At 35.0% G+C, this 26,344-nt stretch overlaps 1 protein-coding gene across 5 annotated transcripts; it reads right to left on the minus strand.

The window, feature by feature from the left end:
- LOC120011992 (exportin-7-like) lies at nt 1-25,930 on the minus strand. 5 transcript variants are annotated; one of them, XM_038863210.1, is made up of 30 exons: nt 25,778-25,930; nt 22,659-22,770; nt 22,157-22,406; nt 21,485-21,645; nt 20,558-20,620; nt 20,045-20,162; nt 19,809-19,918; nt 19,594-19,680; nt 17,594-17,717; nt 15,526-15,593; nt 11,751-11,837; nt 11,476-11,628; nt 11,283-11,378; nt 11,055-11,114; nt 10,844-10,962; nt 10,671-10,758; nt 8,005-8,109; nt 7,812-7,913; nt 7,689-7,741; nt 7,523-7,586; nt 7,281-7,415; nt 6,889-7,001; nt 6,713-6,806; nt 5,441-5,660; nt 4,331-4,461; nt 3,474-3,620; nt 3,101-3,229; nt 2,395-2,493; nt 1,161-1,199; nt 1-560 (listed from the first exon to the last, which is right to left on the minus strand). In XM_038863210.1, the coding sequence occupies exons 3-30, from the start codon at nt 22,395-22,397 to the stop codon at nt 423-425; spliced, it is 3,144 nt and encodes a 1,047-aa protein (XP_038719138.1). In that variant the 5' UTR covers nt 22,398-22,406; nt 22,659-22,770; nt 25,778-25,930; the 3' UTR covers nt 1-422. The 5 variants fall into 5 exon arrangements, with proteins under 5 accessions (XP_038719138.1, XP_038719134.1, XP_038719137.1 ...); XM_038863206.1 differs by having other exon boundaries at nt 7,812-7,916; XM_038863209.1 differs by having other exon boundaries at nt 423-560; nt 7,812-7,916; nt 22,157-22,400; nt 22,677-22,770.
- Between the last annotated feature and the right edge of the window lie 414 nt (nt 25,931-26,344).

Here is a 26,344-nt window from a genome sequence, read left to right on the forward strand (position 1 = left end):
TAAAACCAAGATGAAAACGTATCATCTTTATTGTATAAGCTTTTGCAGAAGTAAATGAGAGCAAAAATACCTTTGAATATAAGTAACTTTTACACTCTCAAGCGCATCTTTGACACAAAAATTGTAACAGGAGGCAGCTTCATCTGACAACCGCAACATCCGCCACCAAAACAAATATCCACTAAACCATCCCATATTTTCTAACACTATGATAAAATATACTACAAGAAAATAATAACATTTTTCACACAAGACATCAAGCAGCACGCGAGGATGTCTCTTTTCAAAATTTTCTTCTACTTCAGTAGTTCACTCAGATTTCTTTTGCACGTTTTCCTACCTTTTTTTAAAAAACCTTTTGTTTTCTTTATTTTTTCTTACGGTGGAATCTCTGGCCCTTATGTACACCGGTACATTTCAAATTATTTGAAGCGGAATTCATTCTTGAACTTGGTCAGATTTTGTGAAAATCTTTCCCTGTTCTTCGTATCTACACTCCGGCTTATGTCAGCCATCAATTTCTCAAAGCCCAAGGAGAGCCTCTGTTGCTGATCTGCTGGCTGAAAAATAAAGAAAACAAGAAAAGGAAATGATCACAAATAACATTTTAAATCCAAGCAACAGAAACCATCAACCATCAGATCATTAGAAGACTCGAATAACATTTGATTAAATATATACCCATCACCAAGTCGGTCTTATATAAATGAACAATGGTAATAAATTGAAGGTTAGTAACATTCCTGGAGCAATTAGATAAAGTACAAAAAAACACCGGGGTGGTCGATGTGAAACACTTGACAAGTCAACTTATTCCTTTCCCCTTGTACTTCCACAAGTGAATAATCAGTAACCACCAAGGTCCACCCTAAGCGCTAAGAGCCTAGGACACATTTCAGATTTGTCAAGCTTCCTAGAATTGACAGAGAGATTTAGTACAAAAGATTTCCACCCCAGCATGGGAGAGCTCGGAAGTCCAGTTATAGAGACAGAGTACTTTATCAGTTTTGCGCTGCTATCTTATCCACTAAACATCTGAAACATGCTTTGAGGAATTGAACCAATTAAACACACTAAACATGTCCACTGTTCATTCAAGCTCTTTTTAAACACAATCAACAATAAGGGGAGACAAATTTAGCGGCGAGAACTTGACTTACTTGTGAAGCTAAAAGTGAGGCCTTCACGTTGGTGAACATCTGCAAGAAAACATAAACATGCCGGTTTAAATAATAAGAGAAACAGTGTATTAATGCCACCAAATATTTCAGAAATTAAATTTTAAGTGAGACTTGACTAGCACTTCCTATGTGTGCAAATTAGACAAACTTCCCCCGACCTAAAAAATTTCCCTCTTAAGATATGAACTGAAATTCCTAGCTCATCCAAAACCTCAGGGAAAAAGAGAGAGCAACATCCAATTAAAATCTTGAATAAAATAATCCTATACATGAAGTGAAGCAAAATCAACAGGTATCATGAAAACGTGAAGGTAACAACTTAATTGCGAGGCAATATTTTGAGCCAAATGCAAACTCCCTGCCAAAAATATGCAACATAGCAATCCATAATCTTCGCAACTGCAAGCAATACACATTTAGAACTCTAGCAGGTCTCATAATAATTTTCTGTCATGGTCACTTGTTGAAATTGATTCCCAATAATTTTTAACCAAGTTTGGACAACAAACAAGCATTGACTACATGAAATAAGTGCACCAACCATCCAAGTACCATAGCAAAGAGACCATATATACATCTGGACTCTTCAATATAACCCGCCATACCTGTGTCGATACGACATGATATGGGTATGGGATCCGTGTTGGATCCTCCAAAAAAATTTGGACACTTCGTTTTTCTTTTTTTCCTTTCTAATGATTCCACTTTCTAAATGTGAAAACTCAATTAGAGAGACCATATTATGCCTTTGAACCAATTCTTCCATATATAGCAGTTAGTATATATTCATTAATTGTATAACAAAATTATTTAAATTATTACTTGATAAGACTACTAAACTTCATTTGATAAAAAAAATGTATGAAAAATAAGAAAATCATTACAAAATTGCATGGAACGTAACATAACATTAATAATTTTATATAATAATCCTAACACATTAAGATGACGTACCCACGTACCCGTATCCTAGTTTTTGGACGGTGTCCACGTACCCATCAATTTTTAAATTGAAGAATCTGACACTCGAATATATACCCATACCCGACACCCGTACTAGAGTATAGGTATCATAGCAGTATGTATTGCATCACCATGTGATTCGGTGATTAACACTAACTGTAGATTTACCCCATAATATTTAAAATAATCAAGTACAAGTTAGAATGCATAAGAGACTAAATTAAATATATAAGAGAATTTGAATTATCACCTCTTCATTTATAAGTATCAAGCTCAGCATTGCTCTGCTAAGACTCCACTGATTGCCACGGTCTTCAAATAAAATTATCTCAAAGAGAGTCTTCAAAATCTATATAGAATACGAACACCACAAGCATAAACCAGAAGATAAGAATACCAAAATTTGCTTATCAAACAATAAAAATATACAAAAAGCTAAAAACTGCTTCAGAACAACAGAATTTTGAATGCAGTAAGTAGAAGGTCGAAGTAAGGGGAGGAGGAGGAGGACTGGCTGATCTCTTCTCCCACTCCCCAAAGGCCAATCAAAGAGAGAGGCTTTTAGTTTGGCTTTAGAGAGAGAAACTCCACTATAGAGACGAGCCAATAGGTTTTTAAGTTTTTTCTGTTTTTTTATAGTGGAGAAAATAGGTCTTTTCTGCTTTGAATAAAAAACAGTATGATCTTTAGTACTTGAGGATTTTGAAATGCATAAGATAATCAACTGGCATTGTACTTCAACTCATACACTATTTGTACATTTTAATTATACAGAGAGACTTAAAAACAGTTCAGCTTTTCAGCCTAAATCAAGCCAAAAAATAAACATTAATAAGTGTTGGGGGTGTGACATATATGATATTTTGCCACCATGGATGATGATCAATATCACAAAAAATGGGCTATCACCTTTAAAAAAAAAAAGGTATCCAGTTGCTAGCCAAAGATGTACTTACTTCTGGAAGTAAACCAGGACAATCTGAAATATGTCGAGCAAGATTAAGGGCAGTGGTTGAAGCGGGTGACTCCCCCATTGTAATGTGGATGAAATAAAAGGAAGCCAAGCTATCAACGGCTGAAGCACACTGCAATAACATTGAAAGATGATTATGAAGTAATGACCTCACATAGCAAGTACATTATGACATCAGACATCTATAAAGAAAAAGTACAGTATGATATAACCAACACAGTCTTATGCAATAAGGATTTTGTAATTTAACACTAGCCGAATATTAACCTCAAAAAGACCTTTTAATCTTTAAATTAAGAAATAATGATCCATCACAGGAGAATATACGTCAAATAAATTGCAAACATTATAAAGACCTGTGTAGAGATATTTGCATTCAAGCTTTTAAGGCCTCCACCAAGCGATCCAACAAAGTAGGTGAAAGTGCTTGTATCTAGATTAGACATGAATCCCAAATGATTGCTCAACAGGACCTCCAAAAATGCAAAGTACGCCACCATAAGCTGTAAAAAAGTAATTAGTCAACAAATATATTAAGAAAAATAACCCTCGAGTTTCTTTAACGTATTTATTCTATAAATAGATCACTAGCTAATCATCAGTGTCAAAAATAATGCTTCATGCTCCATTAATCCTCAAGAACACCTGTATTTAGATTTCACATATATTTCTGATGCGCTATAGTAAAGAAAAATAATGTCTACAAGGTCTAGTACAGTTTATGAACAGAATAGATACATCAATAAAATGAAAAGAAGAAAGAAAAAATACTAATCAGAAATCCAATGAACACCAAAACAGAGAGAAAGAAAGCTCATATAGTAAAGTGTGACAATTGTATAATTTGCCCAATCCTATCTTTAGGCAATTATGGTTAATAAAGAATCAGATCATGAAAGAATTTAGTGGACTCAAGGTGGAATCAACCACCTCCCTAGGCATACTGAATGCATCTCAGCCTCTTAGAGATATTTGAATTCTAAAATAACAAATTCCACATTAGGAACAGTTGAGATGAATCAAGGAGATCTGCTATGCAGAACAGTTGTAAATGCCAACTTCTTACACCATCTCACCTGAATTGATTGGTTAAGCAAAGTTCCACCACAATCTCCTCCTCACAATCCAACCAAAAAAGAAGGGTGGTGGTAGGGGGAGTGAAAATCTTAAGCAAAAATCTTGGCATAAAAAATTTGATGTGCAATAGTCATACCTTTTGAAATGCCAATATATCAGACAAAGGAATGGATAATGTCATCTTTAGTGCAATATCAAGTGCATCAACAAGTGCTCTGTCGCCATAAAGTTCAAACACACCAAAGTTGACGTAATTTCCAGCCATTGCTGTCATACAAAATCAAACCATAAGCTGCAGCTGGCACCCAGAATGAAAAGCACATATGGGAAACCTCAAATGGCAGAAAGAATTAGACATAAACAAAGTCTCAAATAGCAGAAACAAGTAAAGAACCAGGGATTAAAAGTTGTTTCAACTGAAACCAACTTGTTATAGATGACCTTCAAAGAATAAGAGGAAGAAATTCAACTGAAACCAACTTTGTAACACACTATAATGTTTTGGTGTAGGACACAGTTAGTACATTTCTTTAATTACTATGAATCATTGTCTTTTGTTATTATTCTTGGTTGTGAATAGAAATTCTTGGCAAATAAGGAGTGTTTGTATTTACTGACATTATAATTACTTTCATAGATCTAGTAGGATTAGGGTTTGCTAAAGGCATGAGTAATCTTGTTATAGAGAAGTCTTCATGTAGTAATAAAATTTCTCCTTCAGAGTTCCCTTAATTCTAGAGGATTCTAGAATTATATTTTCCAAGTGGATTCAAGGGTTCATGCAGCTAAAACAATATCTAGTATATTCCACACTTCTCTTCTGCGTCATGTTTATATTGCATGTATTTGATTTTACTTTGCATCTAAGTTCAAGAAGGAGTGCATAATCGTGAATCATCATGATGGAAGTGAGAGAGACTGAATCAGTGCATGAGTAGAACAGCAGAACAATTAGAATTCAAGCTTTCTGGTCGGTTGTTTAACTGCATTTTCCCTGCAAATTATTCATTGTATTATCAATGGTTAATCAGCAGGTAGTAGTAAGTGCACTAGATTTTTTTTTTAAGAAAACACCAGAAAAGTATCGGAAACCAATTTAAGGAATCCCTTTTGAAAAAACTAATAATTTAAAAACTAATCATAAATTTATTTTCCTTGAATGGATTGCCAGCAACATTATGAAGTTTAAGCACACCATCAAGAGAACAAATTACTAGTAGAAGGTTGGAGACTTTTAAATGCATACCTCTAGTAAGAATAGTCAAGCAAATCCATGTACCCTTGTATTTGAAGGTATACATATCTGCTTGGTTCGAAAGAGACAAAATCCTTGATCCATAAGCTACAATTATTTTGCTGACTTCTCGAAAAAGCAATATACCATTAGCAGATGATGAATGGAAAGTCAATCTTTGTGACTTGTTCAGCACCAGCTCAGCTATAAATTTCAACAACGGGGTTGTAACCTGCAGTATTCTTGCATCAAATAAGAGGCTGTTTTTGAAATTTTGAAATCAAAGCTAAATTCAGAGTAAAACGAGTGATGAAGAAATTTACTAAATCGTGTTAAGAGTCAATGGTTTAAAAATAAAAAGATTCAGCCATCCGATCAGAAACCATCACCATTACCATAGGAATCATGCATCATATACCACATGATAGTGATTCTGTTAATTTGTTGGAACCCACACAAGAAGTCCCACATTGGAAAAATATGGAGGTGTTGAGTGGTAACTAATCTTAATAGATTCAATTACATTTGTCTTGGGAAAACAAAGCCAACACTATCTTCAAACTACGTCAACGCCACCAAGAAGGTATGTAACCAATATTACTTGGCCAAAACGGGCTCAAATTTTAGTCATTAAAGCAGTAATTTAGGAGCATGTTCAATAATTTGGCCTGATATAAAGTCAACGGCAGAAGAGTTGAATACAATAATTAAAACCAAGAAGGAATGCCTGGAGTCAAACCTACAATGCTAAATCAAAGAAGGACCTAGGTTGCACCCCTGCAACTGGGCCAAATGTTCAACTGCCTAAAGGATCTAGAATGCCAAGCAATAAATTTGAGATCTCTCATCTACTTATAACATAGATTTCTCACTTGAACATTTCAAGATACAAAAACTCCAGCAGTGATAAAACTAGAAAGGGGTGTGTTGCCAGAACAAAAAAGAGAGACGAGGAAAATCAATGGAAAAAATGGATCCACTTCTCACGATTATTCCCACACAAAAATACAAGTACCTTTGGCATTTGGTATGTAATGACTACAGTAATAAATAGTAAGCCAGAGAATAAGCTCAAGTTTTTGCCTCAAGAGACTACGAATACAATGTTTAATAAAAGTATTGCAAATACACAGGCACCTTTTAGAGCACCAAGAACAGGGCAGGTACCTATCAATACTTTTCATGAATGCTAAATCACATTTAAAAAGAATAAACTTGCCACTTTTGAGCAGGAGTGTAATCTAAGTAAGAGAATCGTCATCAATATAGTGAGTTGGACCTCACCTCTGGGGTATCGGTCCAATGTGCAATGCCTCTCAATAGAAGTGGCATGTGTGCTGGATATAGCCAATCAAAAAAGAATCCATATGTTCTGCGGCTGGAAAGCAGGAAGGTAAAAAGTTAATAAATCATTGCCACAAGCAAACATGATTGTGCGAAGAACATAAATGCTCAAATACCTATTTGTGGCCATTGCTATTCCTCTAAGATCTCGCATCAAACCAATCAATGCATATTTTACAGTATCCGAGCGGAAAATAGCATCAGGAATCGACTCCAAATGAACAGATACCTGGGAAGTGTAACCAACAGTTCAGCAAAAGTATCTTTCTAAAAAAGAAGAGAGAAAGAGAGAGAAGTCAATCAAATGCAAATCAGCATATCATGAGAACATCCATTCAAAGAAATGTTTGAGCGCTAACATTACAACTGAACTTCTGTCCAGAGGGTTTTCCATCAATTCATGATGGATCCATGAAAGAAATAAATACCAATATACTATCCTCCATGTGAATTGACAAACCCATAGGCATTTTTACTCCTGAACATGCAAAAGTATGAACATATGTACCTGCAAAAGACTATCCATTGAAGACTTAAATTTCAAGATGCTGTCTTCCATGAATATCAACAGACCAATGGCGTAATAGAAAGTTGTTCTGCTACGGGAGTGTCTGTAATCTTCTAAGAAAGTGAAATGCTTTCCCTGAAGATATAAAAAAAAGAATTCAAGATCATTTATTCATCTGAAAATGCATTGATCAAGGACATAGAATCTGAAAGATAACACAGATTGCTCAAAGTCATCTTTACTTTGTGATGTGTGATTATGAATTCAATTCTGTCCAACTTCAGGAGGAGCTTTCCTGTCATATATCTGCAAAATAAAATATAATTTTTTTAATGGAGGTCGAACAAGAACCTAGGAAATATATAACAATTCACGAATAATAAGAATCCTGTAAGAAATGTAACTAACCCAGATGCCAATTCCAAAAAGAGACTTAAGGTTTCATTGATAACCTCTTCACTCTGCGTACAAGGACGATTTTTAGTACCATATTCAAGCCCAAGAAATTAGATAGAATTTTTAATTTGTTACCTCTGCATAAGACTGGAGGTTTATAGCAATTTTTGCAGCAATAGTATTCAAAAGCATAAGATGATCATGGATACCAAGACTCTTAGAAAGTAGATCATAAAACTGCTGCACCAAATGAAGAAAGCATCAAGAGACATAATGGTTATTGAAAACTCTGAAGAAAAAAAAGTGAGCTAGATTCAAATTTATTTACTTTGGAAGAATGCATAGCTTGATCTCCGATGTAAGATTTCTTCAGAAGTTGAAAGAATATCAGAATTGCACGATCAAGTCTTTGTTTGCTTAACTCACAATACCTCTGCAAATTCCAACAGAAACAATGACAATATGTTCATAATAAGCGACAAGTCACTAAAAGCCTTTGTGGCCTAACCAATATAGTACACAACTTATATAGAGAAGAAGCACTAAAGGAAAATAAAGATTATTCCCTAACAATATAAAAAACAAGCAGCACTAGAGGAAAATATAGAATATACAACGTAAAAATAATAATAAGCAAAACTTTAAAGACAGTCGTCAAATGCCTCCAAATGTCATATAGAGCGTTTCTCCCCCCTCAATCTTTTCTTACCCCCTTAAAATCTCCATAAACCTTTGCACCACGAGTTCCATAAATGCAAAAACAAACCATTCTCGTGCACAAGGCTCCCACAGTGGGTGGGATCGGGGACATGCAGGATGTACGCAAACCTTACCCTCACATAATATATGGAGAGACTGTTTCCAAGAATTGAACTTGTGACCTCTATGTTGCACCCCTGCATCTCTACCACTAGACCACATGCTCGCCTGGTGGCTATAATCCATCTCCTCACCAAGACCATTCCCAACACTATAATATTGGAAATTGTATGTGGCACAACCTGCTACTCCAAATCTCCATAGCAACTAAGCAATGTAAAGTGATTGTTAGATTTTGGCCTAATGAGAGCAAAGGGAATTGATAGCAATCACTTTGGGCCCGAAGAAGCAATAGGGAGATTTCATCACTTTAAATGGATTAGAAGTAAATGGAGAGAAACACAATCAAACTAAAGTATACAAGTAATGATTTATAAGAGGGATGGGAGGAACTCCCTAATGATAGGCAGAAACACGTCATATACCAATAGTTTATGCCGCGCATCTCAAATATTAAATTTATGTTCTTCTATGTTCTTTGGATTCAAAATAGAGAAGACCCAATTAACTATTCTTTTCTATAAGAGACATTCTATCAAACTAGTTACTGGAAAGTGCAGAACATGATTTGCGAATTTTACTATAAACTGTTAAATTTGGTTTATCCCCTAAGAGGACATGTTAGAGAGAGGAGAGGGTACCACATATATGCACATACAATTCACCCAAACTAGACAATGTGAGACATTTATCACTTAACACTCCCCATCACTTGTGGGCTGGACAATCCGAAAGCTCAACAAGTGCAACAAACGGGCAAACCATGACCCAAGGAAAGGGTGGAGGTAAAGTCGTCCAAGAACACATAGCTAGGGGGCCACTCCGATACCATGTTAAATTTGGCTTATAAGTGGCCCCTACACTCTCTAAAAGGACCTTTTAGAGAGAGGAGACGGAACCACTTAAGCCTATCAATTTTACTCAAATTTATCAATCTAGCAATTAAATTCTTTTAATTTAATACAGATATAGGGTTTAGAGGTTCATCATCAGAATGCATAGGGAATGACACCAACAATTGTGGATATCTGAGCTCCGAAAACTCAAAAATAGTTATGCTTGGGCATGGTCCAAGCCTAACAGGTAAAATTAACACAAGGACTACAAATCATTTACAGAGTTAGAAATTAATCAAATTTCAAACAAAGACTGCCACCTGCATTCAGGATGTGGTCAATATCAAGCTGATCTTCAGAAGCACTCTATAAACCTCAAGTTTTGAAAAAACAGAGTTGGTTTGATGAGCAAGAAAAAGTTACCACAGAAACATTTTTGAAGAATCGCACAATCATGACCCAAAAAATTCGGTAAGGACAACCAAAATATCAAAAAATGCAAGGGGCTGTTTGCTTCTAGTAATATGCTACACTATATCATATGAAATAAAAATAGGGAAATAATAACCACGAGAAAGACAATATCACAATCTCATATACATTACATAGCCACATAAGTCCACATATTTGAGAGTTAATAACTCCTGTCTTCATATATGGGCCTAAGGTAATTTCGTTTGTTCTTAAAAAATGGAATTCAAGCATCCATAACAGGTTCAAAACAATAAGGCAACAACCGTGACAGATTGTTCAAACCATCTTCCATAAATGCCAATATCAAGCAATGGATACCAATATCATCGTAAAGGCAAACTCAAGTTTCAACAGACAATGGATATATTCATCCTTGTGAACTCACAGAAATGCAGACAAAAAATAAATAGTTATGAGGGGGATATTGAAATAGAATCTCCTCTGCAGAAAGACGTCTTCTGGTATGATGTACCCAGCAAAGGCTAAGAAAGAAATCTTGTCAAGTTCAAAAAGGTCTCTTCCAGCCGCAGATCCTCCCATAAATCAGAATATTACCAATGGAGCACTGGAAAAATGCTTCTCAGAAGGAAGAAAACTCAGAATAATGCAACACATGTGTACAGTTGTAATTAGTTTACATCACCCTAAACCAAATTGTCAGAGTCACTTATTTTAATTTTAAACATTACCAGTATCTTTAATTAAAACTTCAAGCATATAGGCTTTCACTACAAAAGGTGCATCAAAACAAAATTTAAGAAGAAAACATTCAATAAATTGTAAAATATTTACACCATAGCATGGTCAGGTATGTTCCCTCATAAAAAAAAGGAAAATGCAATGCCATCTCCACTTGAGAATGTACCTGACTGTGTAGCCCTGTGTCCATGACATTTATCAACTGCAAAACACGAGCTGAAAGTTCTGCATCAAAAATTTCCTGCGATTCCCCACTGGAAGAAAAAGGAAAACAAGGTCAGATTAGAGCACTGTCTTCTGTTTAAGTACTACTGCAACCAGCATTAGCAAAATCTTTACCTAGTGCCATTATAATTGGTCCTGAGAATAGCAGCAACTATATGCACCATCCAAGAAAGTTTTCCTTCAATAATAGATAGTTCATTACCATGTGCAAGGGTCTTAAGGCTTGCTGCCCCCTACTCAAATCAAATTTATCATTAACCAAAGAACCATCAGTCAAAGCTTACTAGTATATGAGCAAACCGATAAATGATTAAAGAATACATACTATATATGTATGCATTAGCGCCTCCATTATCTTGATTATATACGTACCACAGCTTTCATACTGCAGCTCAGAGAACCATACCAATCAACAAAATTGAAAAGAGGTACCAATCCAAATAAAAACTTTCAAGATACCATCGCCTTACTTCTCTCAATCACTTGATAACATAAAACCTCAAACAAATGGGACTCAAAACTTATCCCAGTAGAAACACAGAGGAGTAATAACCTGAAATCTGCAGAGGTGAGGAAAGAAATCAAGCTGATCCTGAAGAAGTTCAGGATTGTCAAGTGGATCCTCGGAAAGTTCATCTGAAACCTTGGACTGCAGCGGATATATGGTAAGACAGATAGCAATGTCAATCATACAGGAGATTGAGGTAAATCTAAATGCATTTGCTCAGACACAGTCACAAACTAACCAGAAAAGAATCAAATCTTGAAGAAATGAAAACTTCTATTATTTTGGGCACATATTCGTGCAAATTGTTTGGTGAGTCAGTCTTCAAATACTGTACAGATGACACCAATCTGGACCACAGCCCAAGGAGGTAGTAAACACTAGTGCTGGCCCACTGGAACAAAAGACAATCGAATAAATCAATTTCAGACAACAAATTATTCTTTCATATTAGAGAATATAATACAAAATAATTTATAACAGAAAAGTAACAGGAATAAAAAGGCAGAAACGAACCTGCCATGACCGCAAAGACTTCAATGTGAACTCCGCCACTAAATGCATCCAATCACTAAAGCTTTCATCGCTTATAAGTTCTGGTAACTGCAACACATAGTTTTCTCGTTAGCAGACACCAAATGCTGGACACGTGGGATGTATGAAAGTGCATGTCAATAACGTTCCACATAATCAGGAACATCATTCAATAGTGATGACAGCAATAACCTCTTAGAAAAAGATATTCTTTCTGGGCGGGATCAAACAATCGATGGGCATACATTATTTTTCGCTGAGAAGTGTATTAACAATAACAGCAACAGTATAATTTTCCTCGCTAACTTTGAACCACTTTAAAACTCTTTTAAATGCTTTTCTTATAAACAAGGGTTGCCTGCCACTGGTGTTCCCTTTAGTATAAATTATACTTGTCACAGGGGAAAAAGATTCCTACGACTCCAATTTTATTGGTTAATAACGGGATATTGTGGGCAAAACAAACATATGGACTAGTAGCCAACTTATGCACATATAGGGGCAAAATGTGTGCTGATGGCAAGAAATGTAAGAGTTTTCACTGTAAAGTATAATTTTTGAAGAATACGTGAGTAATGGGGAGAGAAAACAGGAACTTCTGCAATTTTTCTAGCATAAAGATCATATATAAAGGGAAATAGCTCTACTTCTAAGCAAATTACAAAATTAATTGCCTGATCCACTTTTTTGCGGTTGTGATGAAATTAAAAACCCAATAAATCATGTGATGAAGATGAAATCTTAACATTTTTTTTTGGTGGGGTGGGGTGGTGAGGGGGAATCATCATGGAGAAAAGATAAAGTAAATTCCAACTGAAGAACACAAATTTAAAAGAAACACCACATCACAATGCGGGAATCAGGAAGCGCATAATCCTGCCCCTAAAAGACCACCATCCATAAATTGGTGTTTCACACTCTTAAAGCTGCTTCATAATTTAAAATGAAATTCGTGTGTTCATAATTCACGTATGGATCTCAACAGGTTACAAATAGTTGGGTTGCACCAGGAGTAGAAGAGTACAGAATAAAAAACACCTCAACTGCAACACAATGGATCAGATGAAGAGAAATGTTAATGTGGTTTAGGATTTAGATTTCTAATTCGTGTCTCTTTTGTGAGTTTATATTATAAGCTATGATGTGGGGGTGCCCATATCTTCCTTTTATATGATTTTAGGTTGGCAACTAGTTTGACACGGTTAGAATATGGTATAAATGACGTGAAATGCCCCAAACCAACAAGTTTCACATAGTATGCCGCATATGATTAACCGGTATATATTTTATAATTTGTTACTTTGCCATTCAACCCAAATAAGTTAACTTGCTGAGTTTGGGCATTTCACACCATTTATACCATATTCTAATTAACACTCCCCATCACGTTTGGGCTGAACAATCTGACGACCCAACACGTGAAAATTCAAAGCCTGTTACAAGCAAATGCCCAAACATATGGCCCAACTTCTCATTAGGTACCCAATATGTGGGGAATTCAAAGAAATGGGAGTTTATCAATTGTGGAAGCTAAGGTTTGAACCCAAAACCTTGCTCAGATACCATCTTATAATTTGTTACTGTTAAGATTAGATACTTTAACATTCAACCCAATAATTTAACTTGTTGGGTTGGGCGTCATCATTTAACATTTTCTAACCCTCTCCCTCAAGTGTAGGTTGGACAATCCGACGGCCCAACACATACACAACATACGAGGCCCAACACTATGACTACTCTCACACAAGGCCCTCACTTAGGGCAACAACAAATGGGGGTTTAAATAGCGGAAGCTAAGGTTTGAACCCAAGACATCCGCTCGGATACCATGTTAAGATTAGTTACTTTGCTATTTAACCTAATAAGTTAACTTGTTGGGTTAGGGCATTTCACATCATTTATACATATTCTGACATTTACTTTGACATTCAACCCAATTAAATTGACTTATTGGGTTGGGGCATTTCACTTCACATCTTGTATACCATATTCTAATAGACACCTAGAAAGAGAACGTGGATTTAACTATTTGCCAACTTGTAAAACTGCAGCTAACTTTTCCAAAAGGTGGAGAACTGATGAGAGACTATGGAAACCTTTTCCAGGGGGGACTCCTTGATGTTGTTGTTTGCAGAACCTGTCTCAACCTCTTTCTCACTCATTTCTAGCTTTTTCCTTGCTACGCTGTTAGCCTTCTTCTGTTAAATTTCTTTTTCTGCACACTGATTCTGATGCTGAAACATGGCTTTCTTGGTCATAATTACCATAACCTGATTTTAACTTCCCTTACTGCAGCTTATCCTGTGATTGATTTTCTACAATTTCAACTTCAAGTTATGGTGCTCCCCTAACCAATTTTCTTTTTCATCTCCTTGATCATTGCCCTAGTTCATCATTGCTTGATGTCCTTAGTAGTGGATAGATTAAGAGTTGGGGGAGTTATCTGCTTGCTAATTTTTGGTTTGTTACTTGGCTGGAATAATACAGTTTGTATCTAGTTTTGGGTTATTCCCACTGTAACTGCAGTTCCACTTTACAACTTAACTATTTTATCTTCCCATATTCGTCTCATTAACCTAGGATTGGATTAAAGTCTTACAGAGACAATGCTACTGCCTAGGGACTCAAACATCAAGAAGGGGATACATGTACTCCTAATCCAGGGCTACAAACGGGGCCTGATTGTCTCAAAGAATTAGAGAGATTACAACAGAAACATTGTCTTTTCAAGCTGCCACTGAGTCATGATGTAAACTGGATTTACTCTTATTTGGGCAGTTATAGAGGCTTTTCAAGCTACTACTAAGTGTTATTTACTATATTGTAATAGTTTTTGCCATTTTTAAATAGTCATGGACTAAAATCCTTTTGGCACCAATAATGGAACTTACAAGACCAAACTACCTAGAAGCTTTCTAAGAATCTTTCTACATAGTAATTTCATATGGTATATATTTGAATGCACCCATTATTGACGAGGCCACTTCTGCTAGGAATTGCAACATCTGCCTAACAGATCAACTACTGCACATATAAACTATATATCCTGTCAAATATAGAAATAGACCTTTTGGACATGACTGGTTCGTGGTAGAATATTTATTTGAGAGCACAGAATTGCTATTCATTTACACTCATTTCATTCAACATAGAGTTCCTTCTTTCCTTTCACATTTATCAAAATGACTGGCGCCACAACACAAAGTGAAAGTATCAATAGTTACTTCAAAAAATTTCCATTTCTCGCCAAGCCACATTGGTATCAATACTGTGACTAAGTAATAAACGCCTGGTATAAAAGCTACAATTGCTTCTTCTTTTATATGTAATGGGAAAAAATGCTATTATTTCTTCTCCTTAAACTTTGAGCTTTTTCAAAGAGGACACTCTTCAGGTAAAAGTAAGATTTGCGTGATATTACTCGAGACGTGTAAAATTGGATCTTCTAATTATTATAAATGGAAGTAAGTGAACATGACATATACAGACATTAGTATGCACTATATATACCATATCAAGTTTAGATAACCAAAAATAGCAGTGCAGGATAAGGAACACAACATGAGCATACATGTGCATATGCAACATTTAATTAGTTACACAAAAATATGCATAATTAAGCATCCGTGCACATATAGATTGCACATAATCAACTTTAATCTTTCTATATCTCCAGATGGGTATAAACTCGTCTGCATGTATGTAATGAGTATGGGGTGTGTCAAAGTCAATGTGAGAGAGAGAGACAGAGGTGTACCTGATAGTTCAACTTAAACCGTCCCAGAAGACGACAATAGACGTGATAGTTATCATGATCAGCAAGACCTTACGCGACCAAAACCATGGGGCCAAAGCATTTAGCAACATTTTGTATAAGAACAAACACATGTTAATAAAATGAAACTAAATCAATATATTGACGTGTTACTAATAGAATGAGGACTAAACCCTAAACTTTCAAACAGTATCACAACGATCATGAAAACAATGATAATTCCCTGCCCGGTGTTTGTTATGATCATCTATATGATAATTCCCAATGTTATATATGTCAACACAATTATAATCCTACTTGTGCTCAGTTGTTGAATCAGCCAAGTGCCAAGAAGTTACTAACTGAATATTTGCACTTGTCCGAAGCATTGGAATTGACTATTTTTGTAATGGGCGACATAGCTGAAGAAAATAATGCAGTGATTGATAAACACAGAAAAAGATATGCTCAACACATGTGCACATATATATGTTAGAGAGTGTGTGTGTATCTGTTTGCATTTTATACAAAAGCTAAAATCGAGCGACTGATTAAAAATAGAAGGAAAAGAAGTTTAAAATTTGAGATTAAAAATCTTGGCCCATATTTAAGAAGAACGAAAAAAATATTAGAAGGATATATTGAACAAGATTAAAGTTGGTTCGAGGAAGTGGAAAGGTCCCTTATGAGATTATGTGCAGCAATAGGATACTGTGAGATTTAAAAGATAAGTTCAGGAGGTTTGCTATAAGCCCCACAACATTACACAGGAAAGATTATTTGGCAGTTTAGAGACAAACATGCTCAAAAATGAATGCAAACGAAATGAGAAAGTGGCTTTGCGTGTGCAACGGAAAATTTTAGGGTAAAAAACAACACTATTCAACCTAGGGTGGTACAAGCACCGATTGAAGATAAGATGTGTGAAAATAGTCTAAAATGGTTTGGCCATGTATAGCTCAGAGATCTTGGTGCAGCAAGTGACAAATTGAGAAAATTAGGTTACGAGACACTAAAAGATAAGAGGGACACCTAAAACCACATGCATGAAGATTGAAGAGATACGGACGACTTAATAAGATTAGTTAAGAATATAACTTTAGATCAGAATAAAAAATGAAGGAAAATCCACATAGTGAATGCCAAGTTATTTCCGCAGAATTGTTTGGGATTTAAGACTTTGACGATGTTACATCCAAAATTCTTTCAACATCATACCTAGACAGAAAAAGTTCTTCATAACTGCTAAAACCTCTATAAATCAGTCTTCATTCATAAACATGAAAATTCATGCATATTGATAAATTTCGTGGTAATTCCTAGTTACAAGGATTTGCACTTCTAGGAAGTAATGAAACAGCATTTGTGCTAGGAAAGATCATAGAGAAGACCATTGAAACCTGAAATAGAACTCATGGACCACTATCTTTCAAAATTACCAAGAATTTGAATATTAGGGTAGAAACCTCAATTTAAAATTAAGCTTTACCTAACGAAACACAAAACTTAAACCAAATATATGGTAGAAAGATAGAGGCCAAATTATCATGTACTGGACTACTGGAGTAAAATGATAATATGAGTATCACCATCCTTTTGCTTGTCTCCTTATTCGGCATCTTGTTGCTCACATCATTTTTTTTTTTTGGACGCAAAGAATTTTTATCAAGCACGAAGACAGTGCAACAATAAAAACTAAAAGGGGTCATTCCAAGATAAGGATGAGTTTTATAACAATATTAAACCACTTTTTAATAACAAGCACCTTGTTGTGTCTTGTATCTGTATATCGGAACAACTCAAAATCAAGTGCATGCCTTTTGAAAGAAATCACGAGCATAATGACAACTTCAAAAGGAAATAAAGAAAAAGACATTTTCTAATATGGTTAACCCGAAGGGTTTTTAAGTTAAAGTACTATACTTGATAGATTTATAATCCCTAGTAGAGAGAAATAAATGTCATTTTAATTGAAACACAAAATCAGTCAATCGAAAATACGACACAACATATAATTGTCGAGGATAACATAAAACAGAAAAACAAAAGATGCATGTGAATTTCTACTAACCTATCTCCCTCTGTAGAATTTCTTTGGTTCCGGCCATTAATTGGGCTAAAAACTTCTTTCGAGTCGAATCATCTGTAATCAAGGATCGTCTTATGGAAGCCATTCGCACCAAGCACTCTAAAGCCTGAATTATACATGTACAAATAAAATAGTAAATAACTAAAATCTTCTTTAGTTGCAATGCTGAAAACTTTATATATCATGCAAAGAAGTCATAAAATACAATAAATAAATAGCAACGTTCAATATCCTAATTAACAGATACCATATCAAATCCAAACAAATGGATCCATGAAACATCAAATTCACGGAAAAAGGGGGGGTGGGCAAAATGGCAGATACGAAACCTAACATGTGGGAATACCAGCACGCTAGTAAAGCGAGGTCTAAAAATCAAAAGAAGGAGATGGACAAAAACTAAAATCAGGGTACGGAAAGTAAGATGAGAGATAATCATGCGATTGTATCTGATTATGTAATAAATATAAATCAAAGTAAGAAAAATGCCACCGGCTTTCAATTAATACAAAAATAAGACTTGGAGCAATACCAAAATATTGGATCACTAATTTAGAAGCATTACAAAGATAGCCAAGTTGGTCTTATACTCTTATATTATACATATTTTATTTATCATCTAGCATATACTATTATATGCCATCAAGATCTTCAAGATCTTAATGATGGATAAGGAGAAATAAAAGAGAAGCAAGAACCTAGTTTTAGATCAAGTGTCTAATAAGCAACATGATTAAGTAAAAGACTGAGAAATTGATGATCAGTCCCCGAGTAGAAATTTTCTGTTTTCTTTTACATACGCAAATTCACACAAGCAATGGGCAGGATCAAATCTGCTAACCTCGGCCCACACATTATGCAGAGAGTTGTAAATTTAGCCAGAAAAGTTCTACATTTATATCCTAGCCACTAAGCTGGGAGGCCTAATAATTGTCACGTCCTAAAAGGCCGCCAGTTTCTAGCCTCAACAGTATTTATAATAAGGCTAAACAAATCTTGTGGAAAAGATCTCAGAAATATGAGGAGAGGCTATTTTCAGGATTTTGAACTTGCGATCCTTAAGGGGCTGTGAAACAACTTTGCTACTAGGGTGCCGGCTGCCAGTGGCGGGGGCCTTAACCTCCGCATTTGTGGAAAGCTTGTTTCCAAAAATAGAAACTGTGACTCTTAGGTTGTGGTTAAGCAACCTTTTACCACTAGGGTACAGTCATGAAGTTCTAAGAGAATGGCAGCAACAAAAGCAGAAAAAAGAGACTTGAACATCTAAAATTGAAGAAGGAAACAGACAAATAGACTCTCAAATTTAACACCACTAAAATTCTGAATCATTAGTAAAACAACTCTTAGCAAAGAGTCATATATCATATTAGGCTGGCAGACTCCTTGATAATATGAATTCTATCAGAATTATTTTACAAAAATATACTTTAACCCCCAAGTCCTAAAAATAAACCTTTAACTGCTGTTCAATAAAAGAGGAACTGGAAAGAAACTAACCCGACTGTGATTTTGAGTAGGACTAGACTTAATAGAATACCATAATAAAAGACTTATATTAATACGCATTATAATTAATACATAAATTCTATCAAACTAAGAAATTGCGAGAATTGCCGTACCCGTAAAGAAAACTTAATCAAAGTGACCCAACATTTTTTTTGAATGTAAAATAAATTACTGAAACTAGGAAAGAATCTATAACTTCAAAAATAAAGAGCAACTCTAGAATCTTTTGAACTGTCAATTTTCTGTTTCTTTACACAGGTTCGGCTTCAGCCATACAGACATGAGATCTTCAATTATCTTACTCCAAAGCATTTGGGTGGCAAGAGAACAACTAAGAGATCCCAGAGGGCTATTAAAATAGAAGTAGGTCTAGCCCAGACTTCAAAGTTCAGAACCAGTCCATTTAACACTCCAAAGCATACTGAAATCAAATGCACCAAACACCAACGCTATTTTGAAATATAACTTTTACAAACCTCCTTTGAAAAATAGTTCTCATAATAATCAAAAAAGATCTGTAGAGTCAAGGGGTCCTCCATAACTGGTCTCCAGGACATAGGGATCTGTCAACTCCGAGGTAAGAAGATTGTAAATTAAAGAATACCAAATTGCAAAAGCTGTAGAGAGGAGATACATTTCCAAATGAGTAAAACCAAAGGCAAAATATACAGCACAATTGTGTTCAATATACCTGGATGCTACCAATCTCATCTGAACTTTCATCATAAGATGACCCCATAAAATCAAATGACAAACATTTAAGGGAAAGAGACAGAGAAAGCTCCTGCAGCTTGCTTCCAACTGTTTTCAATCCCACAAGATTGTGAAGATAAAATATGAATAGGACAAATGAAAACCCATCAATATAATTATATAAACATCAAAAACAATAATCTGCCGAGCTAAAAACAAAAGAATATGCATTACCATCATTTTTAACTTGATTCAGAGATGTTAGAGAGATTTTGAAAATCTGGAAGAGTGACTTGTCCCTGAAGTCACTGGATATTTTGCGTTGCATAATAGCAGGCAATCCTGTCTTGCACTGCATAATTTTGAGATATCAAATCTTATTAGTAATCCAATCATGAAGAAACGGTAACTTATAAGTCAGAAGCGATTAAAAAAAAAAGCATGCGCAATTAATATCAATCCTGCAGCTCGACAGCTTTTCACCTAATTAAGGAATCAAAAATAGAAAAACAAATATTCACATACTAAACAGAATAAGGTTAAAAGGACTCTTCTTGGGGAGTCAATTATCTCCAATCAACTGTAATTAGACAGATAAAATGGCTCTGTCATGTAATCATTAAAATGTTATGCCGACCAGTAATGCTTCAAGATAGAGAAAGTAAAATAGATCTCCACGATACACAATCTCAGTAACACTAAAATTTAATTCGTTCCATCAAAGTAAAATAGATCGAGCAGGCTAACCTCATTCATCTCAGAGACAAGTTGATTCAATATCATCAAACCAATGGCATAATGACGTGGTGCCTGATAAAAGCACATAATAACTTTTAGGAAGCTTATCTCTGCATTGAAGAATCATAAGAAAAGGAAAGAAGGCAGAAAAAGCAATTGTTTTAAGAAACATAAAAAGAACTTCTACAATAAATTCCAAACAAAACAGAAAGCAGGATCATGCCAAATAAAAAACTTATAAATCAACAGAAAATGAAGAAACAAGGATGATGAATGAGGCGGCGAATGAAAGCTAGGATCCATGGGGGCTGCTGGACTGATGAAGAGATAATTTCGAGAAGGTTACTAGATAAAAATATATAAAGTCCAATGTAATTCGTCAGTGTAAGGCAATCAAATCACTATTCCTACATGACAAGAATACCTTCTATGCAAGTCCTACTACCGGAGTACGGACCAGACAAGGAATATGTCTTCCTCGAGTACTAAAGCCTCAAGCCAAACCTGTTGCTCAAGGACAGGACAACTATTATAGTTGACCTCCCATCAAATACTTCGAACTGATTCCATGCATGTTTCAACAGCTGGAGCAGAATTTTTAAAAAAAGAGGGTGTGTTGGGGACCTGGGGTTCGTCATACCGCTGTCTAATAAACACATTTTCGCATGAAATTGGGATTCATAGACATCATAAAGCACCAAACAAAAAACTAAGAATCCTTAATCATGAAAGAAACAAGATATCAAATACCAAATAAGCATCAACAACAGGAATTTATCTGACATTATAACTATCCTCCAAGTTTGTATAGAAAACAGAATAAAATAAAGTAACAATTAAAATGAAATATTTTTAAAAAATGTCAACAAAGAAACAGATATCTAAGTATAGAAAGATCAAAGAAGCAAAAAAAAAAAAAGTCAAAAATCATTTTACCTGACTCAGAAAGTCCATAACCCCATTAACCACTTCCCTAAATCTTTCATCATCGAGCCACCCAAGCTTTGTAACTCGACAAAATAGTTGGATTATAGATACAACGACAAAGTGCTCCAAGTCAGGCCCTCTATTGGCCAGATACTTCATAATGTAATTTCCTTCAGACAAAGTACAATAGGTCAAGTTGAAAGAGTCAAATAGAGAACTTAATGGAAATAGAATTAACAAGTGTGGTATAAGAACAAAGCTGTCGAGGAAGAAATCTAAACTTTATTGCAAAAATTTGTGGACCATATTAAAATAAACAAAACAACAACAAAAAACGCAGTTTCGAAGCCCCACTCCCAAACCAGATATATAAAGCCAAAAGAAATGAAACGATGGAAAGAATAAGAAACAACAGCACCTAGCGACTTGGATTGATCCAACTATCGCGGATAAAGCCATAGATAATAGATATCAACATGACCACAACAATGATCACTTGTTGAGCAGTGCCTCAAAAGATATTAACAGTGGAACACAATCACTTAAATTTCTCATAGAACATAGACGGCAGATTATCCAGGGGAAAAAATGAGACTTGCCATAGTGCAACACATTCTTATAAAAGTTCCACATATAACATTCAAAGGTAAATTATCCACAAGCAAATAATAAGAATATTACGAATATCAAGCCGAAGCTGCAAAGGAAGGCTATGCTCTGTCACTTGCTTCAATAAGCTCGAACTAGCCAGCATTAGCGCATAAGAACTTGATGCGTTGTCCAGAATCAACTGGCATTGCATAATGTAGTCAGTGTTCTCAGAAAAGCATTTAAGTGCGCTCTCAACCTGAGCTCGTTCAGCCGAATTCTGGGAATTGTAAAGTGTTTCACATGCTGCTTCCAACTGGGCCAAGCTCTCCATAATCTACAACTTTAGAAGAGTTTTCCAGAATTAAGTGATCATGCACCCAACATAAAGAAGTCAAATGTCTTTCTAGAATTTGCCTCGAAACGAGAATGTATTTAGAGGGGAATGAAAATAACTCTTATAGAAAGATTCCAGTTAATAATATGACTGCAACTATAGTTGAAGAGCTAAATTTGAAACTGTAACACTTGGATAAATGTTTACAAATGTATGTACAGAACACTGTATTTAAGTCTAAAATATGTTTGCAATTACAAGTGAAGTCCAAAGTACAATGACAACTCAAGATGAGGGAGCCAAATAAGCAGTCATCAGCAACGCAACAGCGACTACTGCACTAGTACAGGACAAACTGGCCGGAAAAAACCTGATACACAAGAAATTGAATGTCAATATTAAACAGTTGTATATCGAAATTCTAAAACTGTGTGAAGAAGGCGTTCGTATGCTGTTTTAAAATATCCTAATTCCATATAACCAACAAAAAGACTCCATCTGGTGTTCCTCAAAAGGAAAGTATTCAAGCATATGAGTATATGACCCATAAGTGTCCATAATGCCACGAAAATTGCACTTAATACTATTCAATGACATAGAAGGCATTCCATGAACAACTTCTCACAAATAAAACAAGTTCACAATTAATAAGTTGACAGACGTTACAAAATACATAATTCAGAAGATAAGATAACAAAAAAAATGAATAAACATATGGGTAAATGCCAAGCAAAATACAGCAAAACATAACTAACGAAAATCAAACCATGTGTTGCATGTTTTAGTGGTAGTTTATTTTAAAGATCTAATTAAATGAGCGTAGAAATTTGTAACATACAACATATAATATCTCATAGGCAGCTTCCGGTAAAATTTGAATAAATAACAAGCATGCATTTGCACCTTTGCTTCCTTCATTTCCCTTTGGTTCAAACTCATTGAAGAATAACATATTAACAACCATCACAAATATGTCGAAAAAAGATTTCTTAAATTGTCCATCAGAAACTTCACGCAAATTTTTGCAGATTTGCTGTCTACAAATGGCAAAACACGTAAATCTTTGGTTATGGAATGATTCGCTGAAACACCAATGAGCAAGACATAATATTTAGAAGGATAGCTTGTTAATAACTTCTGCATTTTCCGCCTTTTTCGGCCATCCCAAGCAAATTATTGTAATAGTCCAGTAAGAAAAGCTACCATTGTGGTACAAATCAATACCTGCCTTTCAAGAAAATTACTTGTACATATTTTACAAGCCTCAGCTTGAGTGACACATGGCAACATGCAAGCAACCCTTGAATAACAATGGGATCTTCGAACCCACATGCAAATAAATTCTAGAGTCCACTAACATATAGGGGGGAATAACTCTTCAAGAAGAACTACATTAATATTTGAGTTGTCTTAATTAAAAAACCACTTATGCCTTCATGTAGACTTGCAAAACCTAATCTCACAAGTACTAGGAAAACATTCATCATTATCATTAAAGCCTTTGCCCCAAACAATTTGGTGTCAGCTTAGTGTATCCAATTATCCATAAGAAGAAGCGGTTGGACCACTAAAAGGATTCTTCTTCGCCATTATTTAATTTGGTCTATAAAAATACTCTCTACTAATTCAATAGCATTCATATCCTTTCCTATAATTATATGTCTTCATTAGCCTCCCTCTATTCTTTTTAATATTCCTTACTACTATTATCTCAATTTTTTGCACCAGAACCCACGAAATATCTACATTGAATAGGGCAAACCATCTTAGCATAAAAAAAGCCTCAATAAACAATAAAACCAACCTTATTAGATTACGATTTGCAACATATACAAAAATATAACTGTCACTAAATGAATAAAAAGAAATTATAGCAACCAAAGAAACCTCTTAACTATGTCCTAAATCAGCAAGCGCTTACTCTGCCTAGTAACACAGTCAGCAACTGGCACAAATAAAGGAAAAAGACTTGTAGCAAATAATAGCCTATGTAAATATTTACTTCAAACTGAAAGTAAATATCAATGGGTCCATCCCCTACGCACACACCGCACTGGATCGGCTAAGATGACATGTGCATGTACATTATACAGAGGTGAGCGCTCAAATGCCAAAAAAAGGAGAAAATTCAAGTCTGAGATGAGAAAAAGAGAATAAATGGCTTGCAAAAGACATAAATGGAATGAAAAAGAAGGATATGAAAAAGATAGAAAGTCGACACTGTAACTTGAAACTAAATTGATGAAGAGAATCCACATAATGGAATCCAAATTTTCCATTACAGATTCATGTAACCAACCTAAGAACGAAGCTTAGCACCAAGTGGCTTCATTGCAACCAAAACATCAATGATTCATCATCACTACCAACGCATATGCATAATGATGCTCCAAACAGACCATTGCAGGCAATTTACATAGTGGTATTTCCAGTCAAGTGAAAACATAATTACCTTGAAATGATGCTTCAAAAATGAAACAATGAGTGGCCTACATATGGTGTGCTTTGAAACAAAGAAAATGGTTGAACTAAATGATGCATAAATCACTACGCAAACTCAGAGCTCAGGGTAATATAAAAAAAATTGAATACCAACAGTGACATAAACAAATTCTTTAAAAATAATATATAAAAAAAAGACAAATTATTCAGGCCTTCGTGATTGAATCAACTCTGACAAATACAATTAGCAAGAAATGATGCTTCAAGAATCAAGATACTGAACAATGGAACAACGAGTAACACGTGTATATCGTGCATTAAAACAAAGAACAAAATCAAACCAATGAAGACTACATTGCCAATCAAGGGACTGACCTCAGGTCTAAAAACGTAAAATCAGATTCGACAGGGACATGAACAAAGACTATTCCATAAGAATATAATAAACAATGAATTCACACACAGTAACAAAGTTATCAAACAAGGACACCTCAAGAATCAGATGCATGATGCTTCATGAAATCAAAACAACGAATTCAACCAAACATAATGAACTCTATGAACCCTACATGGCCAAGTAGTGCTCGGAAACTAGATGACAGTTCCACGAACGGATTATTTTAAAAAAACATATAGTAAAGGACATAACATTAAGACCATAACGAATGAGTTACAACCCGGCTTTCCTGACCAAACTGGAACACGAACATCACCAATTAATGATGCTTCAACAATTCAAGAAATCACACAACGAATAGCAAAGGTATACAGGGCATTGAATCAGAAAACAAAATCCAACCAAATAAAGACATCGCCAGAAAGTGTTCTTAGCTTGAGCGTAACAAAGAAAACTCGCAAGACATAAACGATTAACAAAGAAGCGTAAAAGCGAAAGCCATGAGCGAAGAAATCGAAGGAGAGATTTGGATCCTTACACGCGGCGATCAGTCTCTCTGTGTTTGCGGGTGATGCAGACTCTGTTTGGATGAGTTTTTGAGGGGACCGGTTTCAGAGAGAAGAAATAAGGAAAGAATCCCAGCGAAGGAAGGAAACGATAGAAAAGTTAAGTACTGAAAAACCAAAAAAGGAAGGGCTTTTAACTTTTTAGTTTTTACTAGAAACAGTAATAAAATCTCTTATGATTTACTACTTATTTTTCATATTCCAAAATACTGCGATTAAAGCGTGTGAAGAAAAAAAATCCGAGTAGTTTTATTTATTTATAGGTTTTATCGATTGTTGTGTTATTTGTACAAAAAAAGGATTTGGGATTTTAAAATTTAATGCCAAATGATTAAAATTTAGTCATGAGAAATAGCAAATAACCCTGTCTGTCATTTTCTTCATTTTATTTATTTATTCTGTGTTTTTTTGTCAGTATTTTGCCTTCGAAAATGACATATAACACATTAGTTTGATGGTTCATGGGAGCCCAACAAATTTATTTTATTGATTTAATCAATGGAATAATTTTATTCCACCCTTTTATCCCATAATTCATT

Source organism: Tripterygium wilfordii, chromosome 13 (assembly GCF_013401445.1).
Source record: "Tripterygium wilfordii isolate XIE 37 chromosome 13, ASM1340144v1, whole genome shotgun sequence".
NCBI classification, from domain to species: domain Eukaryota; kingdom Viridiplantae; phylum Streptophyta; class Magnoliopsida; order Celastrales; family Celastraceae; genus Tripterygium; species Tripterygium wilfordii.